The 17,219-nt window shown below is 38.3% G+C and overlaps 1 protein-coding gene across 1 annotated transcript in view; it reads left to right on the top strand.

Moving 5' to 3' along the window:
* The first annotated feature begins 8,021 nt into the window (after window positions 1-8,021).
* FAM169A (family with sequence similarity 169 member A) overlaps window positions 8,022-17,219 on the top strand; it is a 17,478-nt gene continuing 8,280 nt past the window's right edge. The window contains exons 1-7 of the mRNA XM_029084754.1: window positions 8,022-8,156; window positions 9,607-9,706; window positions 10,764-10,849; window positions 12,233-12,404; window positions 14,614-14,793; window positions 16,226-16,354; window positions 16,568-16,677. Of these exons, the coding sequence (XP_028940587.1) occupies window positions 8,022-8,156; window positions 9,607-9,706; window positions 10,764-10,849; window positions 12,233-12,404; window positions 14,614-14,793; window positions 16,226-16,354; window positions 16,568-16,677 (912 nt within the window). The remainder of the gene's footprint in view (window positions 8,157-9,606; window positions 9,707-10,763; window positions 10,850-12,232; window positions 12,405-14,613; window positions 14,794-16,225; window positions 16,355-16,567; window positions 16,678-17,219) is intronic.

Here is a 17,219-nt window from a genome sequence, read left to right as displayed (position 1 = left end):
GGGAAGGGGAGATGGAGGAAAGTGTAAGATTAGCAAGAATAGTGAGTGCTGAGCATGTGAGAGATCAGATAGATGTCAGAGAGGCTGATCCAGTAAGTAATAATCCCACTTAGTCCTATATTTCTTTCTTTTACATGTTCATTATTTTCAGACACAACGGGAATGGATTTCATTTTGTGTATGTATATATTCACCTCAAATCCAAGAAGTTGAAAGGAAAAGTATGAAAAGCTTCTTTAAGAAAAACTCATTATTTTATATTTATTGATTGTGGCTATTTAGAGTAGTCTCGAACACAGAATTTTAGTTTGCAAAATCTCTGGCACAGTTTTCTCGTAGGAAACTGTGGTGGTTTAACCACAGTAGGACCATGTGGCCCACAAGGTGTTACAGAGCAAGATTCCCATGGAGTCACAGACCTCTTCAGGGTCAGCTCCCAGTTCCAGCATGGGGACGTCCACGGGCTACAGATGGGCCTCTGGTCCAGTGCCCATCCTCACCCCTCAGCTCTGGGGGTCCACCCCGTCTCTGGCATTGAGTGTCTCAACTCAGTCACACTTGTCCTCAGGCTCAGCTTCTCTGCTCCAGCGTGGAGTCCTCCATGGTCTACACATGTGTCTCTGCTCCGCCGTTGAACCTCCATGGGCTGCAGGGGACCTCCTTTGCCTTCTCCTACTCCATGGTTGTTGAACTGGGTGTCTGAGGTTCTCTGTCCTCCCCCTCCTCCTCCTCCCTCCTGGCAAGGAAGGTCTGTCTTTGTTTAGGCTGATGGTTGTCTTTTGTTCAGGTCAATGGTCTCTCCCCCAGGTTCTCTCCACCTTCTTCTTTTCAAGACAGTCCTTCCCCTCACCAATATGGATTTGCAGAGGTGTTTCTCTAGTGCTCAGTGTCTCAGCCTGGGCAGGGGGGGATATGCCTTGGAGCTGGGGAGCTTTCAAGAAGCTTCTGAAAGTGGCCCCTTCTCCCACTACCAAAAATGGGCCCCCCACACAAACCCAACACAGAAACATTTGTGCATACTAATTTCCCAGAACTATCTACTGAAGAAAGTGCTCTTCAGGGAACCAGATAATAGTCTCATTAAAATGTGAGACTGTGTAGAAAAATGTAAATAACAGGTTAGTAGCTTGTGTACCTAATAACTTAGTCTTTGATTAAATAGGCTACCTAATCAAATACCTAATTTCAATCACTTGAACAAAATGCCAGTGGTGTTACACAGGTGCTTAATCAGGCATGTGCTTAAGAACCTTACCTACCCAAGGTGGGTTTTGAGAGTGAACTTGTATAACATATTCTCGTAATACTACTCTGTCACCTCAGTCATGATAACTGGTAAGTTTTCTGTCCTGTTTTCGTTAAGGCCAAATAATTTTGTAGTTGTCAGCAGGGCTCATGTTTTCTGCAAATCTAACCACAGATTGATTAAAAGTACTCTTTAATGTTGTTGCGTATACTTTAATTAAGAGTACCTAGTTTTATGTTAGTACATTTTGGTTGCAGTTTAGTCTTTTAGAACTACCAAATGTTAATTTTTTTTATTGCATGTTAGAATGTCTTGGTTATATTTAATTGTAGAATAGACTTTTAGATACTTTTTTTAAGACTGTATTTTGTTTTAATGAAATTAATCTAAGGCTTTTTAAAACCTTTTTTTTAATTTGAAAAGAAACCACATGCAAATACTTTTTTGATGTGGAGGACTCTGTTCTTTTTCCTTCCTTGTTCATGTCTCATTCAACAAGAGACTGTTTGAACCCCATCACATAGACCATTTAACCATAATTCTTGCTGATCTCCACTGCAGTTGTGCTTTGTACCAGGATTTGGATCCTTTACGTAGATTCATAATTCTGTGTCACACAAGAAAATTAAAGTTAAATTGTGGTGGCTAATTAATGAGCTGAATGGATTAATGATTTTTGTTTGTTTATTTGCATTCAAATCAACAGCTTTGATTTGCGTCTCCGATAGAAAGCCGGAGCTGCATAAGCTGCTTCAAACAGATTACGGATAATGTGGCTGGCGTATTAATCCAGAACTCTTGGTGGATGTTGACAACAATTTCTAGACCACTGTCCTGTGTTTCCTTAAGAACCTTCTATTCGGGATTTTATAGGGCATGAGTAAATATTATTGGGGGTTTTATGTTCCTCGGGTTTTTTGTTTTGTTTTTTAAAAAATAGGGGGAGGAAAAAAACTATAAACAGAACAAATTTATCTGAGTTGGCAAGAACTTGTATTTAAGGCTGATGTGTCTGTATTCTCCAAAAGTTACAAAAGTCACACTGCAGAAAATAGTATATATATGACTTGGAACTATGGTGCAGATAATAGTTTGAAGACCACTCAGGAATGTACAAAACCAAGCTTTCTTAATTAAAATCCAAGAAAACGTACTTTAAATATTTAGTTATTTGAGTGAGGAGGGTTTGAGTTGTCTATTCAGTGTGGCAGATCAAATAGTTTATTGTTGCTTCTTCAATCCCATATGGTTTTCAAGAAATCCTAATATATATTCTAGTGTTTAAAAATACAACTTCCCTTTCCTAAAATGTCTTCCTTTTCCCAAAAAATATATGCATAGAGTCATAGAAGAGATGAGGATATTTATAAAGCATAAAAGCTTTGTTACAGTAGTGGTTTAAATTGTAATTATGGGACAGGTTTTCTCTATGTATTTCAAACTACAAGACTCGTAATAAACCAGATAGGCACTCTCTATACTTATTTAAATGGTTAATTATCTTAGCATAGGTTTAAATTAACATATTTTTCTATTAGAAAAGGGTGAACAGCCTTTTTACTTATTTAAATACTTCAGACTGTATTCAGATAGAAACAAGAAAAAACAACATTTAAAAACAACCCTTCCCAATGTAGTGTTTGATTTTGAGTAAAGAAGAAACAAAAGCAATTCAAATGTTTTGTGTATGGTAGTTCAGCAAAAAAACATTTTTCTGTTGATAGAATTAGTGTTAGTGGAACTTAAGAATTGTAGAAGTGGCCAGTGTGGTGCTTTTTTTCATAGTTGAAGCTAGAAGGCTAAAAGTAGTACCTTTTAATAAAATTTTTCTCTTTCTCCCAATTTTTATGTAGTGTCACAGCTTCCACCAAAGCAGCAACTGGACATTGTAAGGTAGGAAACTAACATAGCAAAATGGAAATTATGTTCCTGCTGCTCTGATAGAGAAGATCATCCCTGGTTTGGTGCATTATTAGATCTGGTTCTGGAGCATGGCTTGGGTCTTAGGCAGTCCTGGCATGTTTTCTCTGGAACGTCAGCAGCTAGTGTATATAGTGTTTGGTTTGTTATTTATGTCTCTTCTCATGGTGTTGCTGCTGCAGGTGTATCTTATCCCTAGTCTGGGAGATCATGGTAGGATTGTATTTTTAAGATAGAGCTTGGTTCAAGGTGTGTGATGATTCACAAGCAATGTGTGGCAGTCCTTGAGGAGTCCTGTGATCCAGTACTTCAGCATTTGCCTAAGTAGAGTAAAGCTTAGGTCAGGCACTACTGCAGTTTACTCTCTCCGAGTAGGCCAAGACTTCATCATGGGACTGGACCTGGTGTGTGTCCTGTAGGCTGGGGCTGGATTAGTTGTCCTGGTTTAGCAGACAGGTTCTACAGGTCATAGTTTAAGCACCCTCGTGTCTGTTCTTTAAACTTCAGATTTTAATGACACCCTCCCCTCACTTGCTATGTAGCTGTTGATTTAGTTTTGCACATAGTTTTTATATCAGGCATGTTTATCTGTCCCAGTTACTTTATGCTGAAAAGTTCTTGGTGGATTGCTTGTGATTTTTTTTTTTTTTTTTTAAAACAATGAACTGTGAAGTTAAGTTGTAAGTAATTGTCTAATTCTAGTACTTGTCAAGTTCTGATACAATTTGTGTTCAAGTATCTCATGATCTTAGTAAAGTATTTCTGATACTGGTCTCTCTGAGGTAATGATTATTGACATTTTGTAGATGAGGAGTTCAGGCAGATCAAGTGTCTGTGCTCACATGAAGTCTGTGCTAGAGCTGGAAATTCACCCTTGTCTGGCAGCCTAACCACTTGGACTTCAGTTCCCCTAAGATAAAGGCATCCCAAACCAGTTTTAAGCTGTATTTAAGCCCTGTGACGTGCTGTAAGAAACAATACAGCATTTGGTTTCTTATCTTTCCACTATTTTGTGGCACTTAGCATTGAGGGTCAGGAAGGGGATGAACAGATCTCTCAATTCCCACTGAAATCATGCGTGAACTGGAAGCTGCATGTACTGTGCATCTCTCCTTCATGCATTTCTAAGATGAAATAGGGGTTTCAGCTATAACTTATAATTAGATCTCTTTGCAGTGTTGCTGACTTATTATTTTTAACCTTAATGTTTATGGTAATAAAAGGTTTTGTGAATAAGGAACTGTCTCAGTTGTACAGGGATGTGTTCACTCATCCTGTTAAATGTGGTTTTTGTTGGTGTTCCTTGAATTGATCTCTGTTACCCTCTGGTGCTGCAGCTGTTCCTAAAAAAGGACGTGCCATTTCTCGTGTAGTAGCTTGCATAATATTGACAAGGGGGAACGTCATGCAGTTCCACATTAAAGCAAATGTTGCTCATGTACGTTTATTGCATACAGTATTTAATACTACTATGTGAAATGATATGGTTATGAAGAATGTAAGACCTATTTTCTTTCACTTGAAACATGAAAAGCATTATTTGCCTCATTTTAAAAATTAAAATAAACTTTATTTCCCACAAAATACAAACAGTCGTGATGAATTTGATTGCTTAAGGCTACATCCCATGTGCTCAGTCAGCCTGACTGTTTGCTAACCAATTGGAGTGGTATCCCATGAGCAGAGCATGGTTCTGCAGTGTGTGACAAGGATTTGACCTGACAGTTTTACAGTTGTGCAACACATAAAGGCTTAGGGCAACAAAAAGAGGCCTGAGGGACTGCGTGGCAGAGACCTGTGCTGTTTCTGCTGCCTCTGTGGAGAAAATATCTAATGCTCTTGTCAAGGAAAACTGAAAAGCTGTTTTCTTTTTCCCTTTTTCTCTCCCCTGCATTACTTGAAAGTGACTAGATGTGGAGTTTATCTGTACTTTTACTTTGTTAAAGACACTGACAAACCAATTGCGTTTTCGTTAGGGAAATACATTAACTTATTACTATTGGAAGCCATTTATTTTGTCTTTGGTAGGTTATTTTGCCTTTCAAAATGAAGATGCTCGCATTTTGGGCTGTTGCTCTGCTGTAGATTGGCATGGGACATTCTGTTTTCATCACCTGTTTAATGGTTTTAATGTAATTTCATAACTTTATGTGTATAGTTACTGATTTCTTCAGGGATCTAGTGAACTTACATGTTATGAAATATTGCTGATCTAACACTGAGACAAATTACATCACACAAGTGTTTGAGAGCTTGTAACCTTACATGCCTAACCTGCTGCACTGTAGAAATGATAGATGGTTGTTTAGCAGGGATGCTCAGTAGGTTTTCTTTGGTTCAGTCTTTAAGATTGTTCTGTTTTTTTTCTGCATAACCCAATTGCTGTAAATTATAATATGAAAAGTCAAAAGTGACAAATATAAGTGAATTGAAACTGCATAAAATCTAAATATGCTATATGAAAGTGCTAAGTAACCCCAACAGCTAAACAGAAAGGAGGTCTTTGAATAGTTTTGAGGATATTTCAATTAATTTATTAGTTAGCAAAACAGAAGTTTTAGGGTTTTTTTGCTTATAAGCAAAGATATGTTTGTTGCTTTTATTTTCATAATGGTGTAGTGGTTGGAACTCAGATAACCTACTGAATTTCTTATTGCATGTTTTCTGCTTTGGTCCTGTGTTATTTTATTCTAAAAAAAAATGTCAGGAATTATTACCTAGAGGCTTTCAGTTATAGCTCGTGGCTTGCCTCTCTCTTTGTTATGTAATAGTGAAAGCTCAGCTCAATTTGTCTGTTATTCTGGGAGTTACCTAAGCATTTAGGTATTTCTTTAATAGTGGAAAGGGGTTTCCCCTTTCTGTCAGTATACGTAAAATTAAATGTTGTTTTTCATGTGTCTGTGTTCCCTTAAAGCAGAATTTACCTGGCCTGTTGGAGCTAAATGGGTGGTACAAAGCTTCATCCTGGTGTAGAAGCAGTGACATGTCATCTCACACTTAACCTTGCTTCATGTTCCACTTGCAGCGTGCTTACATCAGGCTAGTCTGTTGATGTGTGCTACAATATTGGTGGTGTATTTCACAACTGTAACATGGGTGTGCAAACCAGGTCTCCTAGAGGTGAGGAGTGAATTGCTTCCCTGGCAGCAACTTGTCTGGCTGCTGGGCATTGTTGCTGCATTCACATTAGTGCACACGTGCTTCACCTTTGGCTCTTGAAGACCATTCACTTGTGAACAGGAGTGAATGGAGTTGGCTTGTGTCAGGCACCTGCTTCTGCCCTGTTACCAAGGGCAGCACCTGAAAGGTGGGAAGAAACAGGTGGAGAATTAAGAGATGCAGCTAAGCATCTGAGAGGGGCAGTGAGCAATAGCAGGAAGAATGTGAGAGACTGGAAGAGAAGGCAAGAGAAAATACAAGTAACAGATAAGGGGAAGGAATGATCTGAGTTTGAAAGGAAATTGGTATGGGGAATGTGTTTGTATATCTGAACAATAGCATTCATGGAAAGCATTAGCGTTTTCATCAGCAAAAGCAGTTTTAAGTGCCAATATAGTCAAGTCCAAGATTGTTTTTAAATTTTTAACAGAAAAAAAAACAATTCTGTAGAAGGAGAGGCCTCATCTAGTCAACCAACTCTCAGTAGCATATTATTGCTATTAAAAAGCTTTCAAAATGCAGACTTTTTAATTGCTACTGGCTGAGTCAGAATAAAACTTTTGCATTTGATTTACTTGTATCAGTAGAACACAGAATGGTGGAAAAAAGGGAGTGAACTGGAGATAAAGGAAAACATTATTTAAAGATAGGATTTAAAATAAGATTTTTTTTTAATTTTTTTTGTAAAAGACTTTATAATGGAGACTAGGAGTTGTAAATCACCCATTAAAAGCTTTGTCTGAGAGTTGGATGAGGAGTTCCTCGGAGCTGAGTGGGACGGATCAAGAGATACCTGTGTTCCTCCAGAACAGATTCTTATGAACTTGTGGTAGCTCATGCTTGTGAGAGTTTGGGCTGCAGCTTGTAAGGAGCTGAGGGGTTTTATGCACCTGGAAGAGCCTTAGCTGAAGAGCACTCAATGGATTCCAGGAGCTCCTGTTTATCTTAATTTGACAGTGCTTTGACAAGGAAAATCTGAATTAAGAGCTTTCAAGGAGATATTGCTGCTGTGGTTGGTCTTCAGTGCTTTAGTTTTTGTCTTATCACCCCCTCAAAGTGTCTCTTTAGTCTGTTGTGGGCTCTGAGTTTTACCGAGCTTGTAGTAGGTCCTGTTCACAGCTGAAATGCTTTTGGAAACAGACAGCTGGTAGGTACCATAACTGACCAGTTGTTGAGAGAAGTTCCAAACAATGCTTTGGCTTCTTCAGAAATGGATTTAAATGCAAAGTCTCCAAAAGAAATTAACTTATCTTTCTTGTTATCTTTTGGGCTGTTTACTTTTTATTTGACAGGCCACTTACTGCTTAATGTGTGGCCTCTAAAACATCAGCTGGGAGGGAGATAACTGAGCCTGCCACCTCAAAGCAGCATGTGGTCTATTGTACATGTGCAGCAAACAGGGGGCTTGTATGTTGGAAATCTGACACGTTTGGGTCTAGGGGGATCTATGGGCTAAACCCATCCTCTTCGGCTTACAAACACAGATTGGGTTCATGTATTGCCTTACAGACTGGGTGTTAATAGGCACTATCCTAATTAAACGCCTGGAGTATTTCTCCTTTCTGGCATGGATATAGAGGGCTCTAAAGAGCAGCAGAGGGCGGATGTTCAGCAGTTAAGTTACATGTTTAATAGGAATATGTGGTCATATCTCTGAAACTACCTACAGTAATCATGTTGCTTATTTCTCAAGAGGATGTCGTTCCCTGTGGATATGTTGAGCAGCTACAGTCATGAGGACTTGGAGAGTTCAGCCAAGGACTACTTGTCTGACCTTCGGTGTAGGAATCCAAACTGTCCTGAATTCCTGTCTCTGCCAGGCCACGGCAAAGTAAGAACCAGTGAATACCTTAATCCCAGTTTTCTTGATATACTTGTAGATTTAAAAGACTTTAAATATCTGTTCCTTAACTATTGAATTACATAATTATTTTATCAAAACTTTTATATTGTACGAATTCCTGTTTGTGTGTTAAGCTCTACTTTTTTTTCATTCTGTAATTTGTGTTTACTGCCTCTAGGCAATTGATTTGTATGCATCAAGTAATTTTTGAAAAAAACTTAAAATTTCAACTGATGAGTCAAATGCTTTCTTAAAAAGCACTAAGTCATGCAGTCACAAAAATCTATCATAACTAGGGGGTTCATGATATACTGAAGCTAACTGGCTCTTTTTGTATCTCAGTCCTTCAGTGTTCTTCATGGTTGGGTTCAATTCTTGAGCAGCAAGTTTCACTAGTTTCTTTTTATCTGAAATATTCCCCCCTGTTGTTGGGAGCTCTAGTAGAGGCTGGCCTGTGACACTTCATGCTTTAAATAGTTATCCCTTGTGTGATAAGTTAGTCAATATTGGTTCTGTCTACATTAACATTTTCTATTAGGACTAGTACCAGTAAAAGCAATGTTGTATAACTTTAATGAAAAATAAGTGAGCTGAGGGGATTCTCTGTGGCAACAAAAGGTCAGTGCTGCAGATTCCTTGTCAGAAGCAGAGTCTTGAGTACTTTCCCACATTTCTGAAGGTGTTGTATGCCTACATACTTGTTTGTACTAACACCTTTGTTTGTGGCATAGCATATCATAATCTTCTTAAATTGGGTAAGCAAGTTTAAACACCACCATTAATGTCTGCCTAGTTTTTATGCATTCATTAAATGTTGAAAACACATGATTTTAAATGTAAAAATGCATTTCCACAAAGCTACTCGGCTCCTGAAGGGTGGATTGATTTGACCTCCCTCATGTTGTTCCTGAGGGGAAAGCAAGCAGACAACTTAGGAATTTCTAAAATGTGTGCAATTTAAGGGAAGAAAACCCCTTTGACTCTAGCCTTCCCACCCTAGCATACTGGGGCTCATGTTAACAAACAGCAATTTCAGTGTGCCTGTTTGTCCGTGCTTGACTGCCTGCCTCATTCTTCTGTTGGCTTTGATAGCTTGCATAGCTGGGGCAGATCAAATGAACATACTGCTGGCTCTTTGCACACCTTAATTCAGTTGTGCACATAAATGCAAACTGCTGACAGCAGAGAGCTTTAACAGTGTAAATTACCGTAGCTAAATCTGCTGGAGCTTGAGAGTCAGAACAGTTTATAATATAGTCTGTCTTTAGGAAGAAATGCCTGAAGTAAGGGCAGAGGTCTGTTGCTTGTCCTTTACAATTAACTGTTAAGCTCTTGATTTTCAGCATTCATCTTGCTTACCCTGCTAAACATTCTCTGTATGTCTTACTAATGTTCTTTTAGAAAGAGTATATTGAAATATTGTACAATCTTGTTTCAGGTTCCTATTAGCTTGTCAACTGTGGGCTTCGTTCCTCTTTATGGTGAAGAGCTGACACACAAAGTTCTTGCTTTGTTTGCACCAGGGGACTCGCTCACAGGTTTCATTTTAAGATTTTAATATCTGTTGCTGTTTCTTTTTCTGTGACAAATACATGTAACCAGGCCCTCATTCCATGCTAGTGTAGCTCATAACTTTGCCACTTCTGCATTTGTTGTTCACTGCATTCTTGTTCCCATACTATTATTTTTGTTGTCGATTCATATACAGAGGTGGTAGAACTTTATATGCTAATCAGGGTAGAACTGGACCCAGTGAATTCAGAAGATATGTAGCAAAATAACAGTGCTCATCTGAATCCAAGTACAACATGTATCTCTTGATCTCTTTATGTAGTCCTCGCCTCTCCAGAAAGAATTTATTGAGCATTCATAGAATCCATTAGTTTGCCCATTAATTTAGATGCTCTTTATTAGCAGTGATTGATCAGCATGAAATGTGTATTTATCTTTAGCTTTAGGTCCTCACATAGCTCTGGTTAAGGTGGCTTCTCACTGATTTGGGATTTTTTTTCTTCCTTTCTCTCTTTTCTTCCAGTCCTCTGTATTTCCTTCTTTTTCCTTTTAATGCCATGTATATGATTGCCAAGTTTGCCACAAAAGCCCATAGATCAAACTCTTCCTGATTGCTAATCACAGGGCCATCAGCCTTTTTACATTCATCTGACTCTGTAAAACTTGCACAGTTTCAATGTCAATATCCATTAGCGACCCAGAACTAAAATACATGTATGGATGGGACTCTTCTTGGCACGCCCAGTTTTTAGTGGAAGGAGATGCTAGAGCACAATGATGAAGGATAGTGCTTATGTCTGAAAAACAGTTCCTGTATGTCATACTGCACAAAATCTGCATTTGTTTTTATTGTTTGCAGTTTTGAAACAAGTTTTGGATGAGGGAGCATTGCATATGGGGGTGTATATGGCACCACATTTGTTGTGCTAGGGTACTAAGAGCTGCTTTAATATAGTGCCAACTAGAAGATGCTTAATTTGGTTACTGCAGTGTTATTCCTAACTGTTTAGCAGCTTTAATGAATATGTTTCTTTTGGAATGTTAAGAATCACTAACTCTTTATTTCCCCTTGTTTCTTTCAAGCTGTAGCCCTGTATCTTGCTGACCAGTGGTGGTCAATTGATGACATTGTGAGAACATCTGCCCCTGCTAGACAGGGGCTTCATCAGGTAAAGCGCTCCAGCGTTCACCTAGCAATTACTCTTATCCTTCAAGATAATGGCAAGTAATGGCAAATAGCTACTGTGAGATGTTACATGTTTTCATTTCATTCAAAAGTGAGTTGGCTGTCTCATGTCAAAAGCAAGGTCAGTGGGAATAGCAGAATAGGTTCTAGCGGGGAGGGAACTTGGTTGTAAGGATAGTGTCTAGAGCAAGAGTTACTCTCATACAGTAGCTTCGTATGTAAGCTGTTTAGATGTTAACCTTGTTAAGAGTTTTTTCTTTACTCTAGAACATTTTATGTCTGGTTGTATTAAATGTCTTAGTGGTGCATTGTACTATAGCAGTACCCATTGGTCTTATCAAGAGACTAGTAAGCTAAAAATATTGTTGGGAACCTGTTAGATAGAGGCAAGTTGGAGCTGGTGGCTTGCAGTGGCAATACATGAAGTTTGGGAAAGTAAGTTGCCTGGCATCTGTGCTGTTGCTCGTAATTGAATTTTGTTACCATTACTGACACTTGTGTAGTGTGGAGTTTTGGTTTTTCCAAAACTATATTTTTCCATGAGTGTAAATTACATCTGCTCATGGAATCTAGGCACTCATCTTTGATTTTTGTTTGTTTGCTTGTTTGATTTTTTTTTTTTTTAATATACTCTAGAGAATTTGGTCTGTAGCCTTGTTTTCCTTGCTTCTTAATGGTGGAATGGTGATTAAATCAGGAAAGCTGGATCTTTTATAGGTAGGGTAGCTGAGAGACTGGGCTCTGGGAATTTTTCCTTCACAGAGAGTACGATAGTGGTAAATTCAAATTTAATATGTAAAAGGAACTGTGCAGGATAGAGAAAAGGACATCGAGTTCCTTGTTTCATGCCACAGAAACAGTTGTAACTAGTTCTTCCACTGGATTGTGTCCTGTTATCTGCCACTCTATCAGTAGTGACTGAGTGTGCCAAGTCCTCCTACCCTTATAACTTCTCCTGTGTAGGACTCCAGTTACCTGCTAGCCTGGGAGGTCTGAGGCTGGTGTACTGCTATGGTGTTGGGTGAATTTTTCTTAAATCAAGGAATAGTTTTTAGTTAAAATAAAAAAATTCCCCCCACCATCCCACTCCCAGCATTTCTCAATCCCAGCATTGGATTAGGAGAGACATAGAAGTTGTGAAATATCCTCTGTTTATGGTAGTGCTTTATACTTAACTTACTGCTATGGCTTCCGAGCATCTCCTTGCCCTCAAACAAACACCAGAGCTTCATCCTTGCTTTAGCACTTACAGCTTCTCTTGACTCCATCTGCAGCTGTGTTAACTGGCAACTTTGAAAAATAAGGTCCCAGATGTGTATTAACTAATCTAACCAGTCTTCTAAAATGTTCTTCCATGTTTCCTTAGGTGAAGTCTGTTGGAGAGAGGGTTGTTCTCTATGTCCTGAATCGAATTATCTATCGGACACAAGAAATGGAAAGAAATGAGGTCCCTTTTCTCTGTCATGGTAGCAATGAATATGCTAAGATCATGTGGAAAAAAGGAGAGGCTATTGGGTTCTATTCTGTTAAACCTAAAGGTAAAGCACTTGAGTATTGTGGAATTTATGGGGGTAGAAGACGGGAGATAGGAGCTTATTTGAAGACTATTGTATTTAGTAGAATTTACAAGCCTTGCAGGCTTAATGAGTTGGTGTTTTCCTGAAATCATAAGACATCAGATTGCAGTAAAAATTTCTCACTTAAATGCTTATGTGCTTTAGCAATCTAAGAAAGTTCCTAGATTTCTTCATATTTTAATATATTTAAAATAGTAGAAATGAAGTATAACCAAAAGCTCTTTTTTTTTCTGTAGAACAATTGTTTATGGTTGGATTAGGCTGTGTTTGGTTTTTTGGGGGTTGTTGGGTTTTTTTGACCTAGCTCCAGAATGCAGAGATCCTGTTTGTCTGAAATCATTAGAAGCAGATGGCATTATTACTTAAACATTTTATCGCATAACAGCGTAGAAACTTTGCTCATAGGCATAAGATTCAGCTGCGCCTGGTGATAGCAAAAAGAGATTCCCTTTCCTTCCACACATGTGTTCCCTCAGAGATTACAATTTAGCTGGCAGGTTTACGTTATTAATGTTACAGGCTTTCTGTCATTTTTCTGTTTTTTAAAACATTGTAATTTTCTTTTAATTATTTTGGAATTTATTATGTTTTTCATTTTCTGCTGAATAAAATTTAGGTTTTGGGTAGACTGTGTAGCACTGTGTTACTACTTTGTCAAATATCAGTATTTGGATCAAGGAGAAAGTCTGTCATTTTTGTTTCATCTCTAGAGGAGGTTAACTAACTCAGGACCAATGATGGTACTGAAGGCTTGCTGGAGGCTTCCTCCATCTAACATACACATATGCACACATGCAGACTGTTAAAAAAAATAAATAAAATTGTCTGGGTCATTGGCCTATTCTGGTCTGGCAATCAAGATAGGAAGGCAACCAGCTAATTTGTCCTGATTGTTTTTGTTATCTTTGTGATTTTTTCTCTTTTTTATTAAAAAAAATTAAAAATTGCATTACATAATTTATATGTCTCAGTATTTTTAATGTGACAATTGCTGTAGCGTGGTGGTCACAAAGTAGTATTTACATTCCAGTGCTTTTTATTATGGCCTCATAAAGCTGGAAATTAGAGTAGTGATTCTATTTTTAGTCTGGAATAGGGACATGTCTTTATGTGGCACTGAAGTTCTGCTATAGTTCTGCTCACTTGTTACATTTCTCATGCTGCCCTCTCGTTTACTTGTCCTGAGTTAGCAAACACTGAAGGCTAATCTTTCTAGGCATGATCAGTATTTCACCCATGTTTGGTGAAATACATGTGTGCTGTATTCTCTGAATGAGTAGTCTATGTGGAGAAAGACAGCTCTGGAAACAGATGGTTTTTTGGAAAGAGTGGTGGAGCTTGACTGGCATCCCAATGTGTACCCAAGTAACACAGCCTCTCTGCCCATGTTTTCCTTGCTTGAAAATAAAGACAAATATGTTAATTGATTTCAAAAGTGCAAGGTTACAAAGACTAACTGTGTTGTATGGCCAATTGTATGCTTTTCTTTGGTCTTGTTAAGAGGAAGGGGCAATTTTTTGTCAGAGTTCACACTGACTCACAAAATGAGGGCCTGAAAATGGATTAGATAGTTGATGGGTTATCTTAATGCCGTGCTGTGGCATCCCCTTTGTCACCACTGAGTCAATAGCTACCCATTGAATCCTCTGATACTGAAGGACCTATGTGTTGTGACAGTCTGTTTCATCTTTGTTTAATTATGGAGCCGAATTATAGTCTTCATGTTTGTCCTGAGGAGTGATATGATCTACATAAAAGTGCAGTTCAAGGATTTTATTGTGTCATTTTCCCTCCTTCCTCTTTCAGCTTCATTTTTAGTGTAGTTTTCCTGTGCAATTGTGTAGAGAGATTTCAGAGTGATCCTCTCCTCTCTATCTCTGCTATTCTTTTCTTGTGCAGGCTTTTTCTAACATATTAATCTATTGATATATCTTGGCAACGTTATGAAGCTTGTCCAGAGAACCAGTAAATGTCTGATAGCAGTTATTTTTAATGAACATTAGAAAATATTTTTATAATTTTAAATATAATTTTATATGATTTACAACTATGTAGTTTGGTATACTTTTAAAAAATTACTGAAGTGTTCACTTGAATGTGCTAAAATCCATACTGTAGCATGTCAATGCTGAAGTACTGATGGATGTTTTTTCCCCTCGTATTATTTCAGGAAGTGCTTGTAGGTCTTATCGTGGTCAGAATTATAGGCTGCCAGTGCTAGACACAATGTTTGTAAGAAAGAAACATCGTGGGAAAGACTCTGGGCTAATCATACTGGAAGACTTTGTGTGTTCATTTACTGAAAGTTCTCTCGGCCTACGATACCCGCTGTCAACCTTCATGTACACAGGCAAGCTCTTCAGTTTATTCTTCTGATCCTCTTTGTGCTTTCTTTACATGTCCAGTGTCATCCAAATTCCATGTTTGTGGCTCCAGCCTCGGTTTTTGTGTTTAGTGTTCTACTCTTCAGTGAAGGTTAAAAATCCTGATTTGTTTCAGATGGTGCAGTAGTTCCTGATTAGATTTTTAATCCTCTACACGAGATCAGATTATTGGATCTCTGTTGGCTTCCTGCTACTGTGAAGTTTACCACTGTATCCCTGCCTGTGCCTTCAGAATGGGCTGAGGCGTTTCTGTGTGTAACCCAACGTATATCTTTTGTAGTACCTTTTTCTTACTCACTCCTAAGTCTTACAAGGTCATGTAAATCATGTTTTCTCAGAACTTCTGGTCAAATGGACATACTAGGCCATGGTTTAACTTGGGTGTAGGGAGGCACAGTTCTAATGTACAGGGAAACACTTATGGCTCTTCCATTGTCAACCCGAGAGGGTTGTGTTATCCAGATGACACGCATTCTGGAAACGGTGTTGCCTGGGACTGTTCAGTCAAGAAGTGTGTTTCCTTTGCCCTGTTTCTCAAGACTGGTCCTGCTCTTAGGCTGTCTGCCAGGCTTTCTTCTATGGACATTTTCATCTGGCCTTCTTAACTGCTGGAAATTTTTTGCTTTTCCAAGTATACCACTATCAGTTGTTGTATCTGACTATACCTGATCTGTTAGGCTTCAACCAGCAAACTGTCTTGAGCAGAATTTAATGACTAATCCATCTCCCTGGTCAAGGAATGATATGACAGGGCTCTTGTCCACTGACATTATGCATCAATAGTGAATCAAGTGAAAACCAGTAGTTTTCCTGGTAGCTACTACAGAATAATGTAAAACCACGACTCTCCACATTGGTCTTTATTATGTATATTTGGAGAAAAGAGGTGGAGGGACAGCAGAAAAGAAAATATTCCAGAAGTGAACAGTGGGTGGATCATAAACCATGCAATGGTAACATGTTTGCATTCCCAAAGAGCGCTTTTCATTAGCGCCTATAATAACATGGGGTGACAAAAATCACTTGACTATATGCTCTGCCCAGGAGCCCTTCCATCCTGGGTTGGGTGTTGTGATTGGCAGGGACAGTGACCAGTGAAGCTGTAAAACTTGAGTGGATGCTTAGAGAAGAAGAAAATCCCATCTACCTTTGTTTACAGTTTTAAGATAATGGAAAGTGTTTAAATCTGAAGAAAGGATTTATTAAGAAGGATGAGTAGGGTAAAACAATATCGTGTTTATTTCAGACTCAACTGTTTTGTTGAACAGTTCTTTCTGTAGTGGTTTGTGTGTATGGTAGAAGATTGCAGATTAATTTGATTTCAGATAAACTTAAAAACTGAGGTACAGCCTATTGTATACTATATATAAGATAGTGTGTTTTCTTATCTTTGTTCAGCTTGTAAGCAATATCTTGAGAAGTACCCTGGGGATCATAACCTTTTGTGGCAAGTGGAGGGAGCAGGAAGGTGGTTCCAGAGAACATCTATTATGTCTATATGGCAAAAGGAAAAGCTCAAAATTGCAGGTATGGATGCTTTGTTTTGTTGTTTTCTGACACTTTGTAAAACTTGAACAAACACTCTACAAGAGTGACTTCTGTGAGCACTGCCTCTGCAGGCTAGCAGAAAGACTTTATTTGTCCTGAGATCTGTGAGATCATATTTGGAATAATTAATTGTTATATAAGGGTGCTATAATTTTCTATTTCCCCATTTCCTCTTTTAAATCTTAACAACAGAGGCCTCACAGAATGAAAATAAGAGTGTCCAAGCAGAAGGTAATTTTCAGCAGTCCGCAGCAGCATCTGAAGCAAGTGGACAGAAGATTGAGCTAGAAACTCAGCTAAATGTAGGTACAGAGGCTGTTATCCATATATTAAAAAGGCTTGAGAGCTTTTAAGTTTTGTGTACTCATACAATGTATCTTGTCCTATTTTTCTGACTTTAATTACCTGTTCTTCAGGAAATATTTTTAATTTCTACAAAAGAATATGTTTTTGAACTTAAGAAGTTAAGGATTTCAGCAGATTAGTATGTCTGGTCAACTGTATGTTACTCTTGCACAATATTTCTATTTCACATTCTCAAAGAGCAGTCCTGGGTTATGCAGAGAGCTTGTACATTTGGTATCTCTTCACTTTATGTGGCAGCCAGTCTGACAGAACCATGGCTTTTACCAGAAAGTGATACTTTTTTTTTTTTTTTTTTGTAACAAAGCAATAAAAACCAAGTATGATGCTTTTTGTCCATTGTTATGATTGAGTTGGCTCAGGTCTGCAATTATGTATAGAAGACAAATGTTTTTGTTACTTTTCAGGTGGAAGTTTTGCTTCCTATGTGTGTTCTGTGGCCACACAGAATGTGCTTGAGAGTAACTTGTAGCTCCAAGTA

This window comes from Antrostomus carolinensis, unplaced genomic scaffold, assembly GCF_000700745.2.
Source record: "Antrostomus carolinensis isolate BGI_N321 unplaced genomic scaffold, ASM70074v2 scaffold894, whole genome shotgun sequence".
Classification (NCBI taxonomy): Eukaryota; Metazoa; Chordata; class Aves; order Caprimulgiformes; family Caprimulgidae; genus Antrostomus; species Antrostomus carolinensis.
The sequence above is the reverse complement of the archived record's forward strand: the minus strand, read 5'-3'. Positions and strand labels throughout refer to the sequence as shown.